The sequence below is a fragment of the Phaethon aethereus genome (genome assembly GCF_964289735.1).
Source record: "Phaethon aethereus genome assembly, chromosome: 9".
Lineage (NCBI taxonomy): Eukaryota > Metazoa > Chordata > Aves > Phaethontiformes > Phaethontidae > Phaethon > Phaethon aethereus.
This window is the reverse complement of record NC_138585.1, coordinates 18,160,124-18,183,989: the sequence shown is the minus strand read 5'-3', so window position 1 is coordinate 18,183,989 and position 23,866 is coordinate 18,160,124. Positions and strand designations below refer to the sequence as shown.

General features: G+C 49.7%; 2 protein-coding genes across 2 annotated transcripts in view; one reads left to right on the top strand and one right to left on the bottom strand.

Moving 5' to 3' along the window:
* EIF4E2 (eukaryotic translation initiation factor 4E family member 2) overlaps window positions 1-2,146 on the top strand; it is a gene marked incomplete at both ends in the record, with an annotated part of 5,875 nt that extends 3,729 nt beyond the window's left edge. The window contains one exon of the mRNA XM_082003467.1: window positions 2,042-2,146. Within this exon, the coding sequence (XP_081859593.1) occupies window positions 2,042-2,146 (105 nt within the window). The remainder of the gene's footprint in view (window positions 1-2,041) is intronic.
* Window positions 2,147-19,851: 17,705 nt separating this feature from the next.
* Window positions 19,852-23,866, bottom strand: part of DIS3L2 (DIS3 like 3'-5' exoribonuclease 2) — a gene marked incomplete at both ends in the record, with an annotated part of 151,631 nt that continues 147,616 nt past the window's right edge. Inside the window, one exon of the mRNA XM_082003901.1 lies at window positions 19,852-19,935. Coding sequence (XP_081860027.1) covers window positions 19,852-19,935 — 84 coding nt within the window. The remainder of the gene's footprint in view (window positions 19,936-23,866) is intronic.

Here is a 23,866-nt window from a genome sequence, read left to right as displayed (position 1 = left end):
CTCTGTGCCAAAACACCGTCTTCAGCTGCCATGGGCCGGGGATGAAAGCTTAGACCTACACCCACATGCTGGGCCACACAGGACACGCCAGCACAACTTCAGTAGGCTCCCTTGGTCCCAGCTCCAGCATTCGCCACAATTCTCTCAGGACTATCACATTTTTGAGCCCAGGGCAGAGGACTTCACCCTCAGCACTGCAGACAGAGGAAGATCTCCCTCCAGGAATGGCCTGCCTGGGTCAAGAGATCCTTTTTTCTACAGGCCCCGAAGAAGCCCTCAGAGCACCATTTGCCTAGCATGGGCACACATCCCTACATCCACACCTCTCTGAGAAATGCCTCCAGCGGCCAGGGCTGTGGCACTGTTCGAAACCCCTCCTTTAAAACACAGTCCCTCCACCCTGCCTGAGCATTTTTCTGTGGGGAAGACAAAGACAGCACTGGAAAGGGTTGCAATCCCTGCGTTTAGCTCCAGGAGCTGTGCGGCTGGGAATCCCAGCCCATCTCCCCATGGATCCATGTCAGATCTGGTTTGTCTTTCCCAGGAGCCACCAGCTCACCAAGGTCTCGTCTCTCAGAGGGAGCTATGAGGGCCAGGCCCCTGCTCCCTCTCCACAGAGCCGCAGGGGAGCGATAAGCAGTGACCACTAATGCACACAACTCAATGCTGTGTTCAGCTAATGGGTCTCATGGGGGCAATCACTGCCTGGGCTGGCAAGCCTTACTTGTGGGAATGCATTAGGATGCCCCCGAGCAGAGGTGCTGCCCAGGGCCAGAGCAGGCACTTGAGACAGTTTTCTCTGGCCTGTGGGAAATGCTGGTGGGCAGAAAAGCCCAGAGCCAAGCTGGGTCTGGGACAGTGCAGAAGAGAGGGGAGATACCCCACCACCAGTGCCCGAAGCAGGACTGGCAGTCCACATTCCTGAGGGGCACAGGCTGATACACCACTGGCTCCGAAAGCAGAGCTTATGACAAGAATACTTTCACGGACATGTAATATTAATGTCATCCAGAGTCCGGCTAAGAGGAGAATGGAAAGAATTCCTGAAGAAATGCAGACAGCCCCTCTCCTGACAGGAAAGTCTCCGGCCCCACACATCAGGCCAGCACCGCCCATTATCAGGCTGCATTTCCCACTGAAAGGAGGAAGCGGGAATGAAAGGCACTTTTCCTCGCCATTAAAAAGTTTCTTTCTGCAAGTGATTTATGGGTCAGAAAAATTAGCAAGTCCGTCACTGAGTGCTCCATCCAGCAGCATGTGTTACATGGCTGCTGACCAGAAATGCCAAGACCCATTAGGTGGAAGCAAAGGGCAGCCCGATGGAAAGTTAAAGATGCTTTTTGCCCATTTAATTAATTAGCCAGGTCTTTTTTTCCATCCCCCGCAGCCTTCATTAATGTAACATTGAAGTGAAGGAATATTAACAATTCAGACAACACATTAACACAACACCTGCAAAATGCAAATGTATGTCCATTAGGTAAACAGATGATCTTAAGCCATTGAGGCAGAAATAACATTCTGACATTTCCTAGCATGAGTATCCTGCAGAGATACTGTCCATCGCTTATGCTCCATTATAAAGCCATGGCCCCTCGTATGTAGGGGCTCCTCATCTGTTGCTAGTCCCTGAAAGGATGAGAAAAACTTACATTTCCATCAAGACATTTGCCAGTTTCATATGGAAAGTGTCTCACTAAAGCCATGTCATGAACCAGAAAGATCAAAAGAGATTTTTAAAAGGATTTTATCTCTGTGCTAGCAGGGGATGGAGATAAAACCTGAAGCTGATAGCTTGCAAATATTAATCTACACTTGGGATCACTCCAGAACCTGAGCTTTCTATTACGGTGGTTTAATCTGAGATAAGCTTTCAGTAAGGGAGAAACAAACAGTTAATCATCCAGAGAACTGATAGTGCCATAGGGAGTCACAGGCTGCTAGAACCGGCCCTCCTGTACCACATTCCCCACCAGCTAACGCTCTCCCAGCCATTCCAGCTGAGGAGACATTCACACCCTGTGTGCATTTCTCCCTTCAGCCTTTGATTTTGCTTTTTCCCAGCTTACCTGGTATTGAAGAATTGATTACTCTCACAGCAGGAGACAAACTGATGGACAAAGGGGAAATAAAGAAGAAGGGATGAACATCCCAGACTGGAAGTACACCTTGAGATGCCACCCACTGGGAGAGCAACCATCTACCAACCAGGATGACACCCAGGGACAAACAAGCAGGAGCCTGCAGAAGCTCATGAAGAGATGAACAACAAAAGCCAGCCAAAAAAGTTTAAAAGATCAAAACATGGAAAGTAATCTAAATAATCTGGCAGCCAAAGGCAGTGGCGACACGACAACCCAACATGTACCCCCTGATGTTCATGAAGTGAAAGCCAGGCAGTGACTTGCTAAGTAACGCACTCTTTTGCTGCAGGTCTCTGGTCCAACCTCCTGGTCAATGCAGGATAGCTTCAAAGTTGGATCTGGTTGGCCTTTTCCAGTTGAGTTCTAGCATTCTCCAAGGACAACTATCTCACAGCCCCTCTGGGTGCATCCCTGTTGTTTGGGCTCAAGGAGGAAGAAACCTCCAGGAGAAGCAAACACTCAGACTGGCCAGCCTTTAGCAAGGGCCTTGCCAGAGGAGGATTGCTCAGGAGAAACTGGTTGCAGATCAAGGGAATTCAAGCAACCACCGGGACCACCGGTTCTGAGAAGATCCATGTCAGGAAAACATATTCAACCTAGCAAGGTCCCCAGCGGACAACACCTAAATGCAGTTGCTCCCTGGCCATGGGACGCTCTGCTGGGGGTGCTGCTTTCCAGGCAGAGCTGTGGCCGTGGAGCAGGGCTCACAGCGCTGTCCATCACCACTCCAGTTCAACCTCAGATTTGCAGTTGTAGCACAGAGTGTGGGCAGGTTAAGGGGAATAGTTGTATCAATACAGAGTGAGGAATCCAGCTGGCTCCGGCTGTATTATTCTTGGTCTGAAATGACGGCGAAGCACAACACATGAACCTTCTGGTTACCAGGACTTTCAAAGACATGGAAACCCTGGAAGGGGGGGAGCAAGGTACGAGGGACACCGACAGCAGATCGGGGTTAAAATAACCGATAAAAATTGGCAAGGGGATGAAAGGGAAATCGGTGACACAGGATTTGGGGGTGCTGTTTTCTAAATAGGGATTACTGAAATACTCTGGATAACTTCTGCTTTCAGGCAGCCTCTTGGCAGATTAAAACGTCCCAGAAGGTTTTATATCCAGCTCCTACAATCTTAAACTAAATATTAGGTGAGAAAAACATGCTTCTAAAGAAAAGTCAGGCATAGCCCTGAGTGAAAAACAATGAGCAGGAGAACGAACGTATCAGGTTTGTTGGATATACAATCAACAACAGCTTTCTTTCCCAAAAATAAAGCCAAGGAAATGAAATGCAAAGAGATGAGCACGATGGAAAAGCTGCAGGAAATTTAGGCAACCTCCCCCCCCTCCACGTTTCCTCCAGGCACGACTCTCACCCTGCCTGGCCTCAGTGGGCAGGCTTGGAGCGGAGCTACGCTGTAAATTCCCAAGAGTGCCGTACCCCCTCTGCAGCCGGACGGACTCAAGGTACAATAGGTCTTTTCCATCTGTAACTTCTCTCTCTTGACTTTTATGTGCATTGATTCAAAAGCTATTTGATTTACTGGCATAGGGGTTCTGAAGAGTCTGGCTTGGTCTAAGGACAGCCTGAGGTTAAAGGCAGCAATGCAATTTCACCACCCTGTCCATTACAAGAAAACGTTCAGGTTTGGATTTATAGTCACGTTCCAGTGAGCCCACACATCACGACAGGCTGAAATTAGCCTCATTTACGCAATGGGATTGAGAAGAAACAGCTAAAAATCGTACTAGAGTTAGGCACACAACGGAGAAAGCCAAGCAGCGCGGGAGCGGGTGTTAAACGGCGCGCTTGCTGTCAGAGAGAAGGGCGCACGGCTGTGGTGACAGAGGGCTGTTTGTCTCCGGCTGGAGCTACTTACAGACAGACGGCAGATGAGGACAGATGAGGTAGTTTCAATGGGACCGTAACAGGTAAGGACGGGTGGCACGGGACCTATTGCTGTAAGCGAGGAAGAATCATATCCTTAAAGCCCAGAGATGGATATGACAACTCCCCAGAGCTGGATTAGTAAGAAAGGACTTTGTTTCACATCACAGTCCCTCTGCTGAGATCGTATAAAAGAGAGAACAAGCTCTGTTCACACTGAGGTCTGGAAAATCTCACACGCTGCTGGGTGAAGGCAGCAAATGTCTCAGTCCCTGGCTGTCACAGCCAGCGAGCTAACTCGATTCCTCCTGCTAGTTCCTCCACTGACTTTTATGGGTCCCTCAACTACATCTAAGAGCAGAGGAACCAAAGCTACATCCACCATGATACCCTGAAACTGCTCCTTCGGGCCACAGTTTCATTGGATCAGGGAAAGTTTGGTTAAAATTAAGACCCTGGTGCAATGAAGAAGAGCACTTGCAATGTTACCTTCCAGGCTCTGAACTGGGAGCCACAGCTGGAGTTCAACAGCACAGATCAACCTTCCAAAAAGATCTACTAGACACACAGATCTGTCAGCACATTTCTGCTGCTGAAACCAACAGATCTCATCACTGGATCACGATAAGATTTGCAGCACTGTCATCTTGCAGAGCCTTGGCAGTGCCTTTTAATCCTTGGAAAAGGAGCATTTCAGGCATCAATTCTTGCATATGAGTGTTGCAAAGCCAAAACCACCACCTCCTTTGGAGCACGGGACATATCCTAAGATGCCCCGGCGCTTTCTTGTCCTACAGACATAGAGTAGTAATCTCTAAATGACAAAACAGAAATAAAACCATATATTCTCATGTTTTGGTGAGCCTCCAATCTAGGCCTGACAGATACCTGGCTCTGGGTGCTGCATCTCTCAGACTGCTTAACCCTGGAAGGAACAGGGTAGATCTGTACATTTAGAAGAAGGAAGCACAACATTAGATCTGCCTTTTGTTTGTAAGTCACCATCCTGGATTGGATGGCAATGACCCCCACTTTTCCAGAGCCCAAGTCTGTCAGTCCACATTGGGAATCACCAGGGCAAGTCACCCCCTGCACGGACCCTGCTGTTGGAAGTGCAACGGTGGCTCCAGCCCTGGCACAGATGGACTTCAGTGGCTGGATCCCCTATGATGGTTGGATCCCCACCAGCCATATCCCTTCCAGGCATCCCAGTTTGTCATGCCTTCATACTCAGCAGTCAAATGTGAATGGCTTGGGTCCTAGACCTCTGTTTGGCCACCAGATCTACATGCTGGGCCAACCATTTGCAATTCTGAGAGTGCCAGCCTGAAACTGCCCATGTGGCTGAGGTGCACTGCAACCTCCAAACTCAGATGGAGCAGAGAAGTCCCTTTTCCTTACCAAGCTCTGAAAATATTGTGGGATGGGAGATGAGCAAGTGGCCATGATGACTGCTGACTCCCAGTAGGTCCCTGATGCTCTGGTCACACAGGTGGGAACACACTAGGGTCACCTGGGGAAGGCAAACGCAGCGCCATGTCTTTCCTGGAGTCTGATAGCAAAATAGCTGCCCGGGTCTCTACCAGGAGTTGTTCCATAACATCAGAATAAAAGCTTTGGGAGCTTCCTCCAAGTGATCAACCTGTTAAGTCCAGACAGCTGGGGAGAAGGCCAGTGAAGACCCATCAGATATCCTTCACTGACCAGTTCCAGCAGGGGACAAAACCACTCAGAACCACTGCCTGCAGCAGCAATGCGACTGTGCCAAGAGGTGTTAAGAGAGAGAGGACACACACACTAGTTAAAACAGACAATCCAAGTACCCATGAGAGGGCAGGGATTATGTGAACCCGGTAACCCACCACAGGAGGTACAGTTGCTTCTGTTACTGCCCACATTTCACATGCTCACTTACAGCCGTCCAGACATGACAGACACCAGCAACTTCTGTGAATGCTCGTGGGAGTGTGTCCTTCCGCAGCACAGAGGTACCAACCCCATTTCAGCCTGAGCTTGCTCCATAACACGCTGCGACAGGTCCCGTACGGAAAGGAAACAGTTCAGAATTGATGCAAGGATGGGCTTAATGTCAAAGCATGGGAAATACAGCTTATGGTACGTGCAATCCAGGAACATTATACCCTCTTTGAAAGCCACTCTCCCATTGTTATTTAACATCCTGCAAGTTTCAGCCAGAGACACAGTCTCCCATCCGCGCCCCGAACTGGCCTGGGAATGGCTGGGAAGAAGAAAGGGATCTTGAAATGAACTGTGGAAAGATTTAAGTGCTCTAACTGCTGCTTTCCAATACTATTTTCCACTTGGGGCAGGGGAAGGGAAGGAGGAGAGCCTGACAGCAGTTTAGAGCCAGTCACAGTTGTGACAGGTTCTTCTTTTCCATTTCCAACCAGCTCACAGGCAGAAGGAGCACTTTAACCTCCATTAATTATCACAGCCTTATTCCAGCCCAGGGTTTCAGAGCAGCAGTGGCAAACTCTTAGGGCCAGTTAGGAGCATGTCTTGCCTCAAATTGTGCTGTTAAGCTCCGTGCAGGTAAAACTCTGTCATTCTTGGAAGCAAGAGCTACTGCAACTCTTTCTATGGTACCTTAGTTTGCAGGTAAGGGCATCCCCCATAGGCAGCACCACTACTGCCAGAGGAGAGGATCACACAAACAACTTCTTGCACTCCAGACTCCGAGAACAGGTTAACAGCCATTTAACAGACACATCTGTTGTACAACCAAGCCATACACACACAAAAGAGGGTTACCTGAGGAATACATCACTTCTGCCTCCTCTCTGGCTATCACAGGCTCCTGCTGTAGCTCTACCACCACGGAAAGTTTACTGCATTTAGCAGCACTGATCATCGGATACGCAGCCTGAAAGCGTGCATGTGGTGCTTAGGGAGACACGGGCAGTTTGAATACACACAGCCCTCATACAACTCGGGCAAAATTCTTGTGAAATACTGCTATGTGGTTTCTCCCACTGCTTGGCTTCATTACAAACTATCAAAGATCATTATAAAAAAATAGCTGTAACTGAGATGTGCCTGCGCAGGGTCTAAGCACGCCCTTCCTCGGTGACACAAGACCTTTGCAGAGCTGCCCCCTCTGAGACACTTGTGGCTTGCAAGCCACTCAGGTATTTTTAGGGTTACCCTTTGGCACTGAATAACAAAAGCAGGGAGATGCTGCTGCTGGACGCAGCCAAAGCTCTTCCCAGCCGCTCTGCAGTCACACCAGGAGATGCTGGTGAGCAGCTGTCTTGGGGTTCAGGTGCTTCGTGCCTCTGAGCCAAAAACAAGCCCAGATACAAGCAAGGCAGTTGTTTCCCCACCTTCACTGCCTAGGAGAGCTAACGGCTCCAACCATGGCAAATGTACCAGTACAGAGCAGGTAAGGAGCAGGGCGGTGTGTCTCCATGTGCACAGAGATGTCAATTCAAATTTAGAGTGATTGGGACATATTGTGCCGGGATGCTGAGGCTCACACAGCTCCACATGCAGCCCTGAGTCACACAGGAACCAGCCTGGGGAGCAATTACTGCTGCACAAATGCTCTTGAGCTGCAACAGAAGGGGTTTCCCATCAAAAACCCTTGAAGTCTTTATCTCCTCCACTTAGGCTTGGAAGGATACTTCCTCCTGCTTAGACAAGCAAAGCCTCAGCAGAGCATCTGTTGGGCGCCCGAGAGGCTGGAGGGGAAGCGTCCAGTGACACGAAGCAGGGGTGAGCAGCAGCCACTGCGGCACAGCAGGTCGCCCTGCTCCCCCGCCAGCACTTGTGACTGCAGGAACTACGCTCCATTACGAACAAGCTGTTCCTCTAATTCAGCCCTCCTGACTCCTCTGTTAAAGAAGATCTTCCTGAAACTGCCTGAGGCTTTGACTAGCCAAATGCACTTTTACATTTGACTTCAGTCCTCTAGCTGCCACTGCACTGCTCTTTGCAAGCCCAGCCTGTGCTACTGAGGGCCACGGGCCTGAACCACAGCCTGCTCCGAAAACCAGGTCTGCAGCACTAACAAGCTCTCCACACCTTGATCCTGACCCCCGCGTCCTCGCACACACACGAGCTTTTTATTCTAGCAACCCCACAGACTACCCTAAGATTGAAAGGGAAAAACGTAACGGCAAGTGCACACCTAGATGTTCATTTTGTATGTGTTGACAGTCTCACTTTAATCCTCCTTTCCACGTTTAAGGTGTTAATGGGAACCTTGATGCATTTCAGAGGGAATGCGCACAGATAGAAGATAGATGTGTGAGTCTAAAACCTGCTCCCAGATTTCATATCAAGTGCCGGATTTGCTTATATCCACAGGATACAATCTCCATAAAAGCAATCAACCACCACTGAAAGGAGATGTTTCAATATCTGCACAGCCCTCACACAGACTAGGCATTAGGTTTGCTTTTATGATGCAGAATAATATAATGGATTCCCTCCACAAGTTCCCAAATGTTATTATTAAGTATTGCTTCTCTAATAAAATATGCTGCAACATACAGTAGTACATGATGTGGCATTTACACAAGTCTTTTCTCTATATAGGACTTGCTGGCTTTTAAACAAATTTGTCTCTTCTATACACTACAGAAGCACAAGATGAGTAATTATGTTCTCTGCTTAATAATGTTTTTGCACTGGCCAATTTAACAGCTAATCTCCACAAACCTCTGAGATAGTCCCCCAGCAGCTACATTTGCATGTTGTAATCAAGTCTTGCTATTAAATCATACTTTGCAACAATAGCTGAGCTGTCAGCTACAAGCAGCGGCTCTCACGCTGGCACCGTGCAGGCAAAAGCCCTGGATAAACATGCACAAAGCCACACCGCTCTGCCAGCTAAGAGAGCATCCCTTCGCACTTTTGGGAGCTCGGGGATGGCTGCACCCATCAGGGATCTCAGGACAAGCAGCCTTTGTCTGTCTCTGCTTTCTGAGGCGGCCAGTCAGCTTGCAGGTTGTTTTCCAGGCCCGTGTGCTGCTCTCTGCAGCGGTGCAAAGCCAAACTGGTTTGGCTGTTGTGCTCTTAGTCCTCAGGCTGCTTTCTATGGTGTCCTTGAAAAAGTGAGCACTCCGGGTGCAACAGAGCGAGCCCTTCGTTGCAAAGGTCCTCCTCTGCAGGGGCAGAGCAGCCTGTGGAGCCGTGCCGTGAATCAGAGCACTGCAGCCTTGAGGGTTAACTACCCTCCTTGAAAACACCCTGCCCAATTTTCCGGTTTCTTTGCTGTCCTTGTTGATCACAGTACAGCATGGAGATGCGGCTGAGAGGAAGGGCAGGCCAGCACTCGTTCAGTTAAATGTCCCTGTTAGTGTCATCATATTTTGGCTGTGGAGCCTGGGAACGGCTGGTGTGACCCACAGCATGAGGCAGATGTTTGATCTTCCTCTACTGGCTTCTACCAAGGACTGTTCCCCTGCTCCTCAATGTCCCATTCACCTTCCCAAAAACTCATCCGCAAAGAGACCCATAAACCCCAGCTTAGCTCAGCACCATATTCCTGCTCCTGTACATTCACTGAAGCAACATGTCCCTTCTCCTTGACTCTCCCACGACCTCAGTGTTCTCTCGATAGGGATAGGAACCATGAAGATCTGAGTGACCCCAGTGCATCTGTCAAATAACTGTGCCACGAGGCAATTCCTATGAATTCCCTGCAGCAAACATCACTGCACTGGTCCAGGCCGTTACCAGTGCCAAAAACTCTTGCTCTGAACCAGATTCTGCCTCTCTGCATCCCCCTGCAACATGCTGCAAATGTGCAATAAATAGCAGAGCCTGTGTTGAATTCTGCCTGTTGCAGTAGCCGTACCACGAGGCAGAGCTTCAACACAGCGATGCAGGTCAGCTGCAGCCCGGCCACATCGGTGATGTCTTTCTGTCCTAATGATTCTTCCCACGCATCAGCACAACATTTATTTCTACCTTGCCCTGTACTTCCCATTTATCCAGAAATCTGACAAGGTCTCCTTCCTTTTAACACAGAGACAGAGGGAAAGGAGAATTTCTTGTCAGGATTGGTTCATTCTGCAAAAGTAGCCAGATCAATCTAGATTCAATCTGTCTTGCTAATCGTTGGGGGCTGGAACTGACCCTGGGCTGGCCCGGCTGGGAGCGAGCGCGCGAGCACAGGCAGCCTGCTCCCAGCCTCTGCTGCTTTACGCTGCAAACCAGTCACACCAGATCTCTTTGAGCGTGGTGGACCCTGCCTGCTCTCCTGTAACCTGGACGTTTGCGCCCAGCCCCACGTCCACCACACCAGACGGTGCCTGCCTGGCAGCAAGACTGCAAATGAGCACTGAGTTGAAAACAAAACATGAAAACCTCATTAATAAGATGACTTCTCCAACAGGTGCCCTGTTTCATTGCAACGGAGCTGCCTCCCCACCTTTCTAGGTCCTATTTGACCACACAGTCCTTCCCAGGGGTATTTCCAGTGGGGCCAAGCCAGTGTGGCCTTTCTCGTCTGCCAGGACAACTGCATGTGTAGCTCCTCGATGAGTAGGGTTTGCATCAACTATTTTACTACATGAGGCTGTTTAACCTGGACTGTCTGAGCAAAATGAGATTATGCCAGAGATGCAACATATGCAAGAGCTCTGCCAGGGCCGGCTTTCACCAGGGGGATGGGGGGTGCGATGAGAAGTCGCGATGCCGATCTCTGCTCAGCTCAGTCGGAGATGGAAAGCCGTATCTACCAGCAGCCCAGAAGGAGGCCAGAGCTCTGCTGAACGAGGGAGGAGCGAGCAGCGATCCGATCAGTGAGAGATGCTCAGTAACACTTAATCACTGCTGTGTTCAAGCACCAAAGTTAATGGAGGAGCAGGAGGGCAGAGAGCGAGGAGAGAGGGAGGGGAGGCGGGGGTTACCGAGTTGCTCGGCTCACAAGGTCAGTGCCAAGAGTAGAATGGCCCCACAGAAGCAGTAAAGCCAGACAAGACCTCACTCAGGCTAAAACCCAGGCTGGGCTCCGCACCATGGGCGAGCAGGCAGGCCTGCCTGTACCAGCCAAACGAAGTGTGGCAGGTAACTGTGCCCCAGGCAGCAGAGCTTTGCAGTAACTGAGACTTGAGTGGCAACGATAAAAGTTCATTTTCCTCTATTCCCTCCTGTTTGATGATCGCAAAGTGCTTTATAAATGCTAGTAAAAAAGTCCCAGAGGGCTCTTGCTCTTTTCTGCTTTACAGACGGCAGTGGAGCAGAGACGGATGATGTGACTTGTCAGAGACTATGCAAGGGACAGCCTCTGAGTTGGGAACTGACCCTGGACCTCCTGCCCTGCATGTGGTGAGCTGGTGGAGGGTCCAGTGGGTTCACTAGAGAACAGGACATTTCCAGAGAGATCAACAGAGGCAGAAAAACTTGCAGGATGTCTTGGCCAATAATGATGCTGCTCATTTAAGGGTGCTTCTGCTCATCAGCCCCATTTGAGATGAGACAAGTGAAGGACACAAAATGTAAGATGTTCAAAGCTGATCTAAGGAATTTAGAACCATCTCCCATTAAAATTAATGGAAACGTTAATGCAAAGTACACTCAGATCCTCAAGTAGGTTCTTTCCAAGCAAGATCTTTCCATTAACTTGAAAGGAAGGTGTGCCCAAATCCTCTTACATCACTGGGAACATCTCAGACGACACAGGCAAAGTCAGGTTACAAATCTATTAGGCTCCAGACTGACTAATGCATGGCAAATTGAAAGAGGTGAAAGTGCTAAGCTGTAACAGGAACCCCACTTAGACTGACCTTGACACGGCGAGGAGCTGAGCACACAAACATGATTGTGATTTGAAGCTGCTTTTTTCAATGGAGAAGAAGCAGGGAGGTGTGGAGGGAACAGAGTCCACGAAGGGAACAGAGTCCATATCCAGACTGATTTAGCTGCTCTGAACTGTGGAAAAAACACTGAAAAAGCAGCAGGACCCAGAGCAAAGCATGCCAGTAGCTGGGAAAGTAGAACTGCTCACCCTTGCTGCTCGAGAGTGGGTAAAGAGAGATGTTTCCACTCTCATCCTCTGATTTGTGAGGACTAATTTCAAACAATAAGGTACATTGAATGCCCAGCTTGGCAGAGTATACGGAGAGAAGGCAGGACCCAAAGCAAATGCCCTGTTCTTCCAGGCCCAGCAGCTGACAAAACCCAGCTTTGCAAAGAGGCGAGTGGTCAGTACAAAGCTGATCCTTTACATTAACACAGAGCAGTGTGCCAGGAATCAAAGACTGACCTCCTGCGCCTGGAGGGCTTCAGGCAGCTCCTGCTCCGTTAAATCCGTGGACTTGTAGGGTCTAAAACACCTTCCAGAAGTGCACTTGTCCTTGAGAGATGGAGAATTCCCTGGTCTTCTCTTGGGACGTTTTGTCAGTGGTTAATCTCTCTTGCCTTTCAAATGTGTGCTTTATTTGTAGTCTGAATGCTTCAGCTTTCAGCCAGTAGCTCTTGATGAGCGGGCAATCCCAGCTGGCTGACAATCCACCCGGTTACTCCAGCTTACATTGCCGATCCCCCGGGGAACAAAGGTACTTAGTGCTGAACAGACCGTAGAGGTCCTGCCTACGGCAAACTGAAAGCCCCCGCTCTCTCCAGGCAGAAAGTGCCGATCAAACAGCAGGGTGGCGAGCAGGACTGGAAGGTTTATCTCCAAGCAGGGCATCCTTCTTCACCGCCAGCACAACACGTGCTCCGAGTACTCAGCATCCCCGTCATCATCTTTGGTCTTACTCCATTGTCTGCCACTGCGTGCAACCTTCCACTGTTAGTTCAAACCTAAAGCACATCCTAACAAAGCAAAAGAAGGCGGCACATGCCCTTGCGCAGTGGTCCCACCACTCCCTGCTTGTAACATCACAGGGTGGACAGCAAAAGCAATAGCTGGCAGAGAAGTCGCTCTACACTACACTACACATTCAAGGACACACAGACTAAACCAAAACATGGACTTCTCTTCCATATTTGTTACAAAAAAGTATGCCTAGAAATCCTGCTGGGAGAGAGATGGCTAGGGGATCTGGTGACTTTCCAGCCAGATCTCAGCTCAGGAGAGGGCCTTCCCCAGGAGCGGGACACAAAATCAAGCCTGCAACTTGGGTTCGAGATGAAATTGAGAGGTGCTTCTTGTGGAAGAACGATTATTCACTCTTTCCCACGTCAGGTCTGTCCTCTCCCATGTACCTATGGGCTAATCAGAGACTCATCTGATTCAAGGCTACTAAGAAAACCCAGAGCCATAGGTTAGCAATTCTAGTCCAGATATACCTCACTGCCTTAGTCAGATATATATAGGCCAGGGAAATGGTGCTGAAATGCTGCTGAGGGCTTCCAAACATATTGTTAAGCAAATGGATACATAAACAGATCTCCAGGGATGACACATGGAGACAGTATCTCTGACTCAATTACAATTGCAGATGATTTTCTCACCTACTTGACTGCCACCAAATACCCAGATATCTAACGCTGAGACATGGAGGTTTTACAGCTCCTCTCCCAGTGGGCACTCTGAAAGATAAGATGACAGCCTGCCCTGATTCAAAGCAGGGAAAGCAGGGAGGTCCTGCACTCACCCAGGTTTAAGAGCCCAGTCCTTCCTTCCACCTGAGGGGGGGAGCACAGACTGACTGCTCTGGTAGCCTGTTGAGGATTTAGGGAGAGTGCTACTGGTCGATGTGGGATGTTGTGTAGGCCACCAAAGAAAGCTTTAAATGTTCATTTGGAAGGAGTCAGGTTATCTTCAAATCCCATCTGCTTGCTCAGGGGAAAAGCGAGTTTCCTCGATCACCTTTTCCATTTGCAGCCCCCACACCGCACTGACACTCCAAGGAGTTGGCAGTTACTATTTCTACAGCACCGATGGATTGGAAAACTGTTATTAAGCAGCAGGGTGGCAGGAGGAGGCAGGTCCGTGTCAAGAAAATCAGCTAAGCAGTACCTGGGCAGAGCCTTTTGCAAGAGCCTTCTTCCTCACCTAGAAATGGCCATAAGTTAGACATTTCCCTTCGGCAAGGAAAGAACAACTCTCCACTCCTCAAAGTCTCAGGTGACAAAGGCTATTTTGCAGCGTATGTCCCAGCAGCCTTTGGTTGTGGCATACAGAAAACTGAGCTCATACCTTAGGCAGGAAGGATTACGTATCTTTTGAAGTTTTAAAGGTCAACCTCCAGACTTATTCTCCTGGACAACTTACCCTAGAAATGGAGTTAATTTTATTTTGATCTGAAATCTAAACAAGGCATTTCATAAGCTTCAGGTGAATAACTGCTACTAGACAGTGTCCATCCAAGCCTGAGATGTCAACGGATTCCACGTATATGGATTTCCCCCATGAAATCCCAGTCTGCCAGGCAAGACGCACAAGAAGAGATGCCACCTTCAGAGACTTCCCTGACCATGGAGGTCAAAGTAGGGCAGAGTGCATATTTGCTGATCACTAACCAGAAAATCAGATGCCATTAGGGGAGACAATCACTTCCTTTACACCAATACAAGCAGTGCTGCTTCGCTGGGATGCATGCCACGAAACAACCATGTAATAAGGCAGGACAGGCACCCAGCAACTGTGTGAGCTGTGCAGCAGCTCTTTGCACAAACAACCCACTCTGCAAGTCTCAATTTCTCATAAGGAGCAAAACATGCTACGGTAAACCTGCCAGGTCATTGCAAAGCAACCAGGTCCATGCTGAAGTCCAACACATGAGCTGTACACCTGGGAAGTATATCTGAAAACAAATCAGTTATGCTGTGTCAGCTGCCTTACATCTTTTGTTCCTAGTACCCCCAGTCAAGAGGTCTCCTCGCAAAAAAAGAATAAACCCCAAACAACTCTGCTTTGCACTATTCAGAAAAATAAACCCCCTCAAACCTCCACCCACGCTGTTTACACCAAACCGGCTGCAGCCCTGAATGGTAGCAATAAATGGAGTGAGCTAATGTGTTAGTGACAAATAACCCATTCAAACAATTCAAGCATAATTATAGGCTGGCTCTCCTGATGTAACATTGGGTACATCACTGCAGATATTACATTCACCTTATGAAAAGATTGCACAGCAGAGCTCAGTTGGTAGCCCAAACAGCATTATATATCACTAGCCTGTCAGCAGCAGGAGTGCATGCACCCTGGCATTTGAAGTCCTGGTGTTTTAAGTGATAATCCAATGTACCAGGCATCATTGATCTCTATATAAAAGGGGGCACACCACTTTTCCTTTCAATTGGAGCTATTTTTCACTTCTCATCCTGAAGAGTTGTGTGGTGCTGCCCGCAAGTGGCTACACTGCACAGCAGCTCTATCTGTAGCACTCCGGGTCCCCAGGGAGAAAAAATGATCAATACTCCAACGCTGCTTTTCTAAGAGGTCTCTAAGTGCTTCCATGCGAGATGCTGCTCCTCTGGGTTTCGAAATTGCTCTGAAGAGAGCATGAAAGCCCCCGCTGCAAATTCATAATCCTGACACAAACCCCAGCTGCAGCAAGGAATTAAAATGAAATTCATCGGCGAACTGCAAGCTGGTCTATCGGCAAAGGCGGCGCCTGTGACATTAGGAAAGGACCTACAAAAGAAACCAATACCTGGAGGCTAAGGGAGCAGGAAAACCATGTTAGAGGACAACCAGCTGGGGACGGGGAAGCATCACAATGTTCTGCAAATGCGGCCCACGTGACAGGATGGATCTTGACAGGGGTTTATAGCTCCTCAGTGGGTCTGGGATGGCTGGGACCCTGAACACTGCATCATCTGAGAAAGGTGACAGTAATCAGAGAGTCTTGGGAGGGAAGACAAAGGCATTTGAAGGGTCAGACTTGCTGTGGGCAGGTGAGCAGAGCCTAGGAAGTCTCCAGAGAAGTGTCTGGATAGCAGCAGTGAATGCAGAAAACAGATTGAATCTCCTATTTCTTGGATACAGCCAAAAGATGCTAAATTTCTCACAATTAATTTTTTCAGGGGGATCTCAAGTTGGCTTTGGCTCTTCCTGCACTTGGGCTGGAAGAAGTCTTTCATGACCATCCGTAACCTTTCTTAACCTAATCCTTCTCACCGCCTGGCAGCCCACAGGAGTAGGACCAGCCACGCCGGGCAGGCAGGCTTCAGAGCGAGCAGCCGGTGCTTCCTCAGCACAGAGGGTATCATATTCCTAGATCGGAGACCGGTGAGCGTGTGTTGTAAGATGGGATTCACGAGCCATGGTGGATGCAAATGGCCTTGATGGTCTTTTACTGCCTGGCTGGGTTTTGCAATTGGATCCTGTGTAGGGCCATAGAAACCCAGCCTGCGCAGAGGCAGCGGCAGAAAGCCAGTGCCACCCTCAACGCCCGACTCATGCCACAGTCACGCTGTGGGGTGGCTGGCAGGGCTGTCCTCTCCTGGATGTGACTTCACTGAGGCCACGTGAAGGCTGACAATATGCTCCTGTTCCAGCACAAATCACCAGCCGTCCCCATGGCACGGCACAGCGCTCCCATCGCCGGACAGCCCAGTGCAGCAGCCCGGTGCTCCGTCAGTTATACTGACTGATACCCATTAGGGAGAATTTAAGTAACGTGGCTTAAAAATGAGAAAGCCGACTGCTTGCTTCTGTGTGAGGTCAAGTCATTTACTCTGGGGCCAGGAAGGACTGAAGGGCTGAGAAGGACTGGCAGCCAAGGGGAGGAAAGTGTCTGGGTCTGAGCAGGGGCAAAGGGGAGGAGTGATGTCCCTGGTCTCGCCCCTGTGACTGCAGGGGCTGTGACAGCCTTTCTCCTCCCATACAGCTCCAAGCACAGCACCTGGATCGCTGCTGAGACTATCAAGAGCCATCGGACACCAATATATTATAGCCGGGGGTGGAGGGGTGAGCAGCTGGCTGCTCAGCACCTCTTCTGCTCTCAGTCCAAGGCTCCCAAGGCTCTGCTGGGTCCGGTCTCCCCAAAGTGCTCAGCACCCAGGGTGCGGTAGCAGAGTGGGCACCTGGCGAGCGTTGCACTCATGAACGCTGCTGCAGGCAGGCCGGCAATGGGAAGCTGCCAGGAGCAGGCAAAAATTCCTTGGCAGGCTTTTATCATTTTAAAGGGAACAAATTCCAATTGATTGCCCTTGTAAGAGCCTGCATGATACTTGCACTTCTAGCCTAAGCAATAGAAATTTTAATTACTCTGGTAATTACACTTTCAGCAATGCTGCAGTCCTTTGTTCTGAGAGCGGGAGGCCAATATGCACTGTTCTCCGGTGGCCCCGTCTGGCTGCAGCTTGGAACAGCATTTGCCACTTGGAGGGGAAGGGACACTCCTGCAGTGACCAGGGTGGCACTGAGCCTCACCACGCACAGCCCCGCTCACAAAGACCTCTGGGGCACTGGGCACACTCCCCAGGCCCGAACGGGTTCCCATCAACCGGGGTCACCTCTGCTTCCCCCTCTTAAAGCTGCTGCTCGAGAGGTTCACACACTTGGTGCTCCCACCACGAGTCTGTCCCCGGTGTGGGTCCCAGCCCCGATGCTCTGCCGAGGATGCTGGGCTCCAGGGTGCACATTTCCAGTCTTTCCCATGCACAAGCTTGCAGGGATCCACAGCATATGGCCAGCATTTCTTCTCTGGGCTGTAAACAGCTCCAAAACATGGTGCAGACACAAACATTACATTGCTTTAACTTATAGATACGTCTATAGAAGAATGGAGAAGAGCTGTTATCCCCTTGGGTCCTGGTGAGTACTGTCAAAGCCTGACTAGGCTTTGGAGAACACAAGGCTTACAATTTACCCTGGGAAATTGCTAAGGAAAAATTATCATTACAACTGCCATGCTATTGTATGGATAACAAACTAACCCTGCAAAAGGCTCAGTGCTTGAGAAGTACGGTCCCTGCTTGCCATGTCCGGCGCTTCACTACACTACTCAAATGCAATGCTCGTTGTCAATAAAGCTGCAGCGCACGTGGGCTCCTCCAAAATCACCCAGGGTACAACCAGAACTGAGCACACGTCTGGCTCAAGGGCACTTTACCTGCAAGAATACATCAGCCGTAGCACAGACCTTCACGCTTCAGTTCACTAGCCAAGGATTGTTGCAGGTGCTGGGCTGCATGCACAGGGCTTAGGAGGATAAGCATGAGCGCAAACTTAGCAAGGTTCTCTCTGGGAAATGGGATCGTGCTCCCCCCAGGCTGGTCAAGCAAGCTATAAAATACAAAGCTCGGGGCCCCGCAGGGAGGTACAACTGCAGTTTGGATTCGTCAGACTCGCACAGTCCCACTCATCCTGCCCGCACCGTATTTTCCAACCCATGATTCTGGCTGGCATGGCTCGGCTCCCACGCTTGCCAGAAATGCAGGTCACAGCCATACCTCTCTAAATCAACAGCTGCCAACATGCCGCAGCTACTTTGTCACATGCTGGACAACTCACAGCTAAAAGCAAGGTTTCCAAGCGGAATTGCTATTGGCCTTAGTGCTTAAACAAAATAGCTCCACTCCCATCCCCGGAGTTTCCTCAAACAATGGCACAAAACACCCACTGGAGCCTGGGGAGAGGAGGTTCTGTGGCAGAAAAAAACACGGCTGCTGATTTTTGAGATATACACCACACAATTAGAAACACTGGATCTATAAACATCCTTAACAAACCCCAATAAGTCTGGGGGTTTTCTTTTCCTCGCTGTCCATTGTGTGCCGCCACCTTTAAAAACCTCAAAAACAAATGCTCTTCCCTTGTTGATTTTATGATTTGGTGCTGAACTGCACGTTGCCCTGTGAGCTTGGTGTTGCTGGAGGTACCAGCTCTGCTCATCCATGCCTCTGGGGCTGGAATAGTTGGGATGGGACTGTGTACCATACGCTAATTGCCCATCCACAGGTGGGAAGGATTCTACCAGAAATTATCTCCCTCCTTGTTTAAACACTTAGATTTCTCAGCTTAGAAAAGGGTAGGTGCTCTTTCCGGATGTCCCCCTTCCTCATCGGGACTGTTCTCGTCAGTGTTTCACAGCAGATCTAATTACAGGCTGTTCCATTCATTGACAATTTCATATACCCTCCTTTTTTCAGGTTAACCTTCAACAACTGGCAAGAAGCAGAACTATATGGGTGGAGGTAACAGGCTATGGATTTATGACATGCTGGTATTCAGGCAACGTAACACAGCACAAACACAGAAATATCCTGAATTGTGCTGCTGCTGTCAATTTGATAATGAGAATGTGATTTGAAATAAAAACATATTGGGTGCCAATTCACTACAGCAGCTAGTAAAAATAGGTCGAATACCTAGAAATGGAGGACACTCTGCTGCAAACACATCCAAAGCTTGAATATCATATGGTACCTTATAAAAACAGAGTGCGTGGCTGCACTGGGGCTACAGCACCACAAATGAAAGGCCACTCAGTGAACCCACGCATGAGCTTTAGCAGAGAGAATAGGATGCAGTGTGTCTCTAGCTGAGCAGAGGTGAGGGCTACCCTCTTCGGTGCTCTGCAGCCTTTGGATGCTTACCCTCAGCCCACGGTCCCAGAGTCACCCCAGCACAAAACAGTGCAGGGTCTGAGTTGCAAACACCCCTGGGCAAAGCCTGGGTGAATTCTGCCAGAGCCCGTGGTACCCAAGAGACGGCCTTTTAGCCAAATAAAGCAGCTTTTAAATGCTGCAGAAAAAAGGGGGCTGTGGGGCCTCGTACATTTTAAAGGATCTGGCCTTTACAGGAGCTGTTCCCAGTTTCAGGTCAAGCCTGAAGCCTGCTTTAATCTACTTTTAAGTGGTACAAGCAGTTGTGAGCCCTATGCCAGAAAGCAGGGCCGTCTCCTTGCGATGCACCTTCCCCTGTCTGCTGCGTGCAATCTTCTGCGGGACTTACTTGTTGCTGTCCCGGTACTGATAGATATAACAGCCTTGAGGCATCCCACTCTCCTGGTCCAAGGTAAACGACAGCTTCAGCTGCAGAGAGGAGAGGGGGAGGGGGAGAATGAAAAGAGAGAAAGGGGGGGGGGGGGAAAAAGCGACATTTTAGGCTCTCAGTCATCACAGCAACTTCAAGCAAGGCTTGTGGGGGAAAGCTTAACTCACCGAGACTGACACGCAAACACCGTGGCCTGGAACATACCGCGGGGTTCCAAACCTCAGGGAAAAGTCACATGCGTTGCAGAAACCTCTCGCTTTTTCCACCCTTTGTTACTATAAAGTGTTTGTGGTTCTTCTGAAATGCATGGGTCATAACGGTTCACTCCTCCAAACCCACCCACACACACCACCCTTCACCAAAGCTATTGCGGTTCCCCTCAGACACTAAAGAAATGAGTCTTCTCCATCGGCAGCTGTAGTTCCCACGAGTCTTTCTCTGAAAACTTTCCCGGCTCCATCTCGTTCCTTCAGTGCATTAGAACAGAGGAGAAACCACAGAGGGAAAGGTGACAGATTTTTCCTTCTGTGCAGAGTTATTAAAGAGCTGTTAGAAGGGTTTGCAGTTTGGATCTGCGTCCGGCAGGAGGCTATGATGTGACCTGGAAGCTGCTTTCTTTGCAGCTCCAAGAAGGCATTCGGCAAGGGCTTTCAGATTTCAAACACGGCTCATTTTATTTAAGGGGGAAAAATTAATCCTCTTTCAACAAGCAACAGAACAGTTCTGCAGGGAGACTTTTTTGCTGAAAATGTCTCCAGTAATTTTATATGCTGAACTGCCTAGAAAACAGCAACAACCTGGCACTTCCGAGCAGCCCCTCATTTCCCAGGGGAAGGCTGCTGGCCCCCAGACCAGTGTCCCACCAGCTCCTGCAGCCGTGAGATGCAGCTCTTGGGCTCCACAAAAGGGCTGCAGACCCCAGCCAGGGGCCAGCAGGCTGGTTAAGAGAAGCATCCTCCTTCGGAGGAGGTAGCTGCCGTCTTCATGCGTTGAGCGCTTTGGCTTTTTCAGGGTCACAGAGATTACTAACAGCGAGGCTGTTACCATTGCTGGAACATGCAGGACTCTTGAAATGGTCTGGGAAGACCATCACAAGGGCCAAAAGTCGAAGGAGGTTTGTTATGATGAACCCAACCTTTTTAAACAGGGAAAAGAGGAGAGAGCAGTGTTGAGCCACTCCGTTTGGTAACAGACTCCTCTCCTCTGGGCTCCAAGGAAATTGCTAGCTCAAATTAACGGCTTATTCAGGAACAAACACAGAATTAAAACATCCTTCTCCTGTAGGCTGTTAAGAAACCCTGTGTGCTGAATCATTAGATGATGCACTGATTTTCCCTTCCCTAAAGGGTAACAAAGACATACGCTGTGCTCTCACTGACCCAAATAAAGCTGCATACCACAAAATCATTGAAGAATTCACCATCTCAGATACTGAGTTAAGAATCAAGTACCAGGCTGAGGCCAAATCCAGCTGATCTCCCTTGACTTCTATGCCCCTAACTCTGTAAGCCATTCTGAAACACGTGCTCCTGCGACAGCATGTATCACCCATGTCCGTGGTACAAGTACCACAATTCATACCAACACCCAAATGGCAACCTCTTATGCTCTCAACAACTACCCCTTGCTGAAAGCTCTGATCTCACTACAGCTTAGCAGATACCTCAGATCCATTTTGGAGACCGGTGCCAAAGGCAGGACTAGCAGGGCCAGCTGGGGACACTTCTTGCTGAGATCCACAAAGCCAGGCTGCAGCTCCAGCCTTTCCAGATGTTATGATAGGCACATGGCAGCTACCCCCCAGGAGCAGGAGGTCAGCAAGAAACAAGCCACCTCCCCAGGGGAGACAAACGATTGTTTTGCTGTGAGATGGGCAAAAGTCACTTGTCCACAGCCAGAGTCTCCCAGGTGTCCCAGGTGAGCTGCCTTGGTTTGGGGAACTAAAGGAGGAACTGGGAACTGCCCAAAGCCATTTTTCTGGGCCAGGTTTTCCAAAGCCTTCCTGCTAGAGTATCAGAAAGCACCTCTGAGGCAGAAGGGACAGGGGTTATCTTGGGCACAGCTCCACCTGGTCCTGCACCTTGAGGAAAAGGCACTGCGCTGCAGACTCACTAGAGAAGAAACACGAAAGAAAGTGCAAAATCAGGCAAAAGTGTGGCTTTGGCCACTTTTAGCAACATTTCTCATCAGGGCAAACTCAGGAGTGCCTGAGCCTCTCGTTTGCAGCTCTCAGCTAAGCGGGCTTTGGGCTTGCAGTAACTGAGCATCTCTGGTTACAGCTCACCTGGGCTCTGGGTCCCCGGCACCACCCAGGGCTGGAGCCAGCTCTGTGCAAGGAGACAAGTCCAGGGGAAGGGAAGGAAGGAAAAGGGCTTGGAAGGAAAACAGCCTTGTTTGGACAGGCTGCCAGGGAAAGCTGTGGGGCCATCAGGTATGGGAGGGTGACCTTTCCACTATCTGGGGTAACGGGGTCTCATGGAACCCGCCTACCCAAAAAGGAAAGATCACAGTTCCCGGAGATAACGGGTTTTCAACTTTCTGTTATTTTAACCCTTCTTTGTCTGCTCACGGTATTCCAGACAAATAAAGCACACCCTGTTTGGCAGGCTCAGCCGTCTCTGCTTACCCGCCAGTGCCAGCAAGGCCTGTGTGATGGGCACTATACACAGCTTGACCGTCTGGGGCAATACTGTCAGGCAAGAGGATGCTGCTGTCACTCACATTGACAAGAGGACCCCACTCAGAAAAATGTCAGGGTCAGGCTGTCACATGGAGAGACGTGTAACTAGAGGTCTGTTCCAGCAACCATGGCTCAATGCAGCCATGCTGTCGCTGTCGCACAAAACCCTGCTCTTCTGCAGATCTGCCCTACTGATGCACTGTCGTGGCCAGCCAGGAGGGGGAAGAGGGAACCTGTGGTTGTTACCCAGGCCAGGAGTCCTTACAGACCCCGAACGAACAGCCAACCTCTGGCTGTGTGGCCACTGGCAACGCTTCGGCTGCCTTTGCTCATTTGGTGGCATTTGGTCTCTGCAGGCAGCACAGAGCCCCCCCGCTAAAACTCATCACAGGGTGAGCAAGGCAGGTAGAGAAGGACTAGCTGAGCGCTGCCAAGAGGCAAACTGTGATGTAGAGACTGTAAGATTCCTATTAAGCTTGAAAATGTTGCCCACATCCATGTAGTAGTTGGGTCATGTCCGCCGTTGGAGCCACAAGAGTGCTCCTTTGACCACCCTCAGACACGTGCTCACTTCTGCACGGCCATGCTCAGCTGCAAAGGCACTTACACTCCCTGGCACCTCAGCGCTTTGGAGGGTCTGCTCCACAGATTCTTCCTCTCATGCTAAAACTAATCTATAAGGCACCTGCTGCCACAGATCTCCAAGAACAAAACTCACGTGTCCTTTCCCAGGTCCCTGCACACCCTACACTGCTGCTTCTCTCTGGTCCCATCTTCTCCAGCAGCCACTCTTTCCTTTTGCCTTTGTTCACTAAGCACAAAACCTCTGGTTACTTCTGAATTAAAGAAGGTTGCAGGGCAAGGCTGGAGGCAGGAGAGATGTCAGGAACTGATCAACCACTTTATCATTCCTCCTATCTGACTTCTGTTACAGCAATGTCACGAGACATCTAGAGCCTCCCAGATAGATGAAGCCCTACAAAACAAGAGGCTTTTGCAATGGTCCCTGTGGCACAGCTTTAACTCTTAACCAATTTGACAACATTGCTCCAACACCACATGCTGCTTTGAAGCTCCTTTTTTTGTGTGGCAGTGCGCCTCGTCAGAACGCAAAGGCTTGCTGTAAAGCCAGCAAACAAAATAATATCAAGACAAAGGTACCTCTTCAAAATACTGGATTTTATGCCTGCAGGGGCAATGGGGGATGGAGGTTTCTTACAGAAATGCAAGTGCAGGGTGACCCCATCACAAGAACAGCTCATCAGATCAAGGGATCTTCACCATTAAAC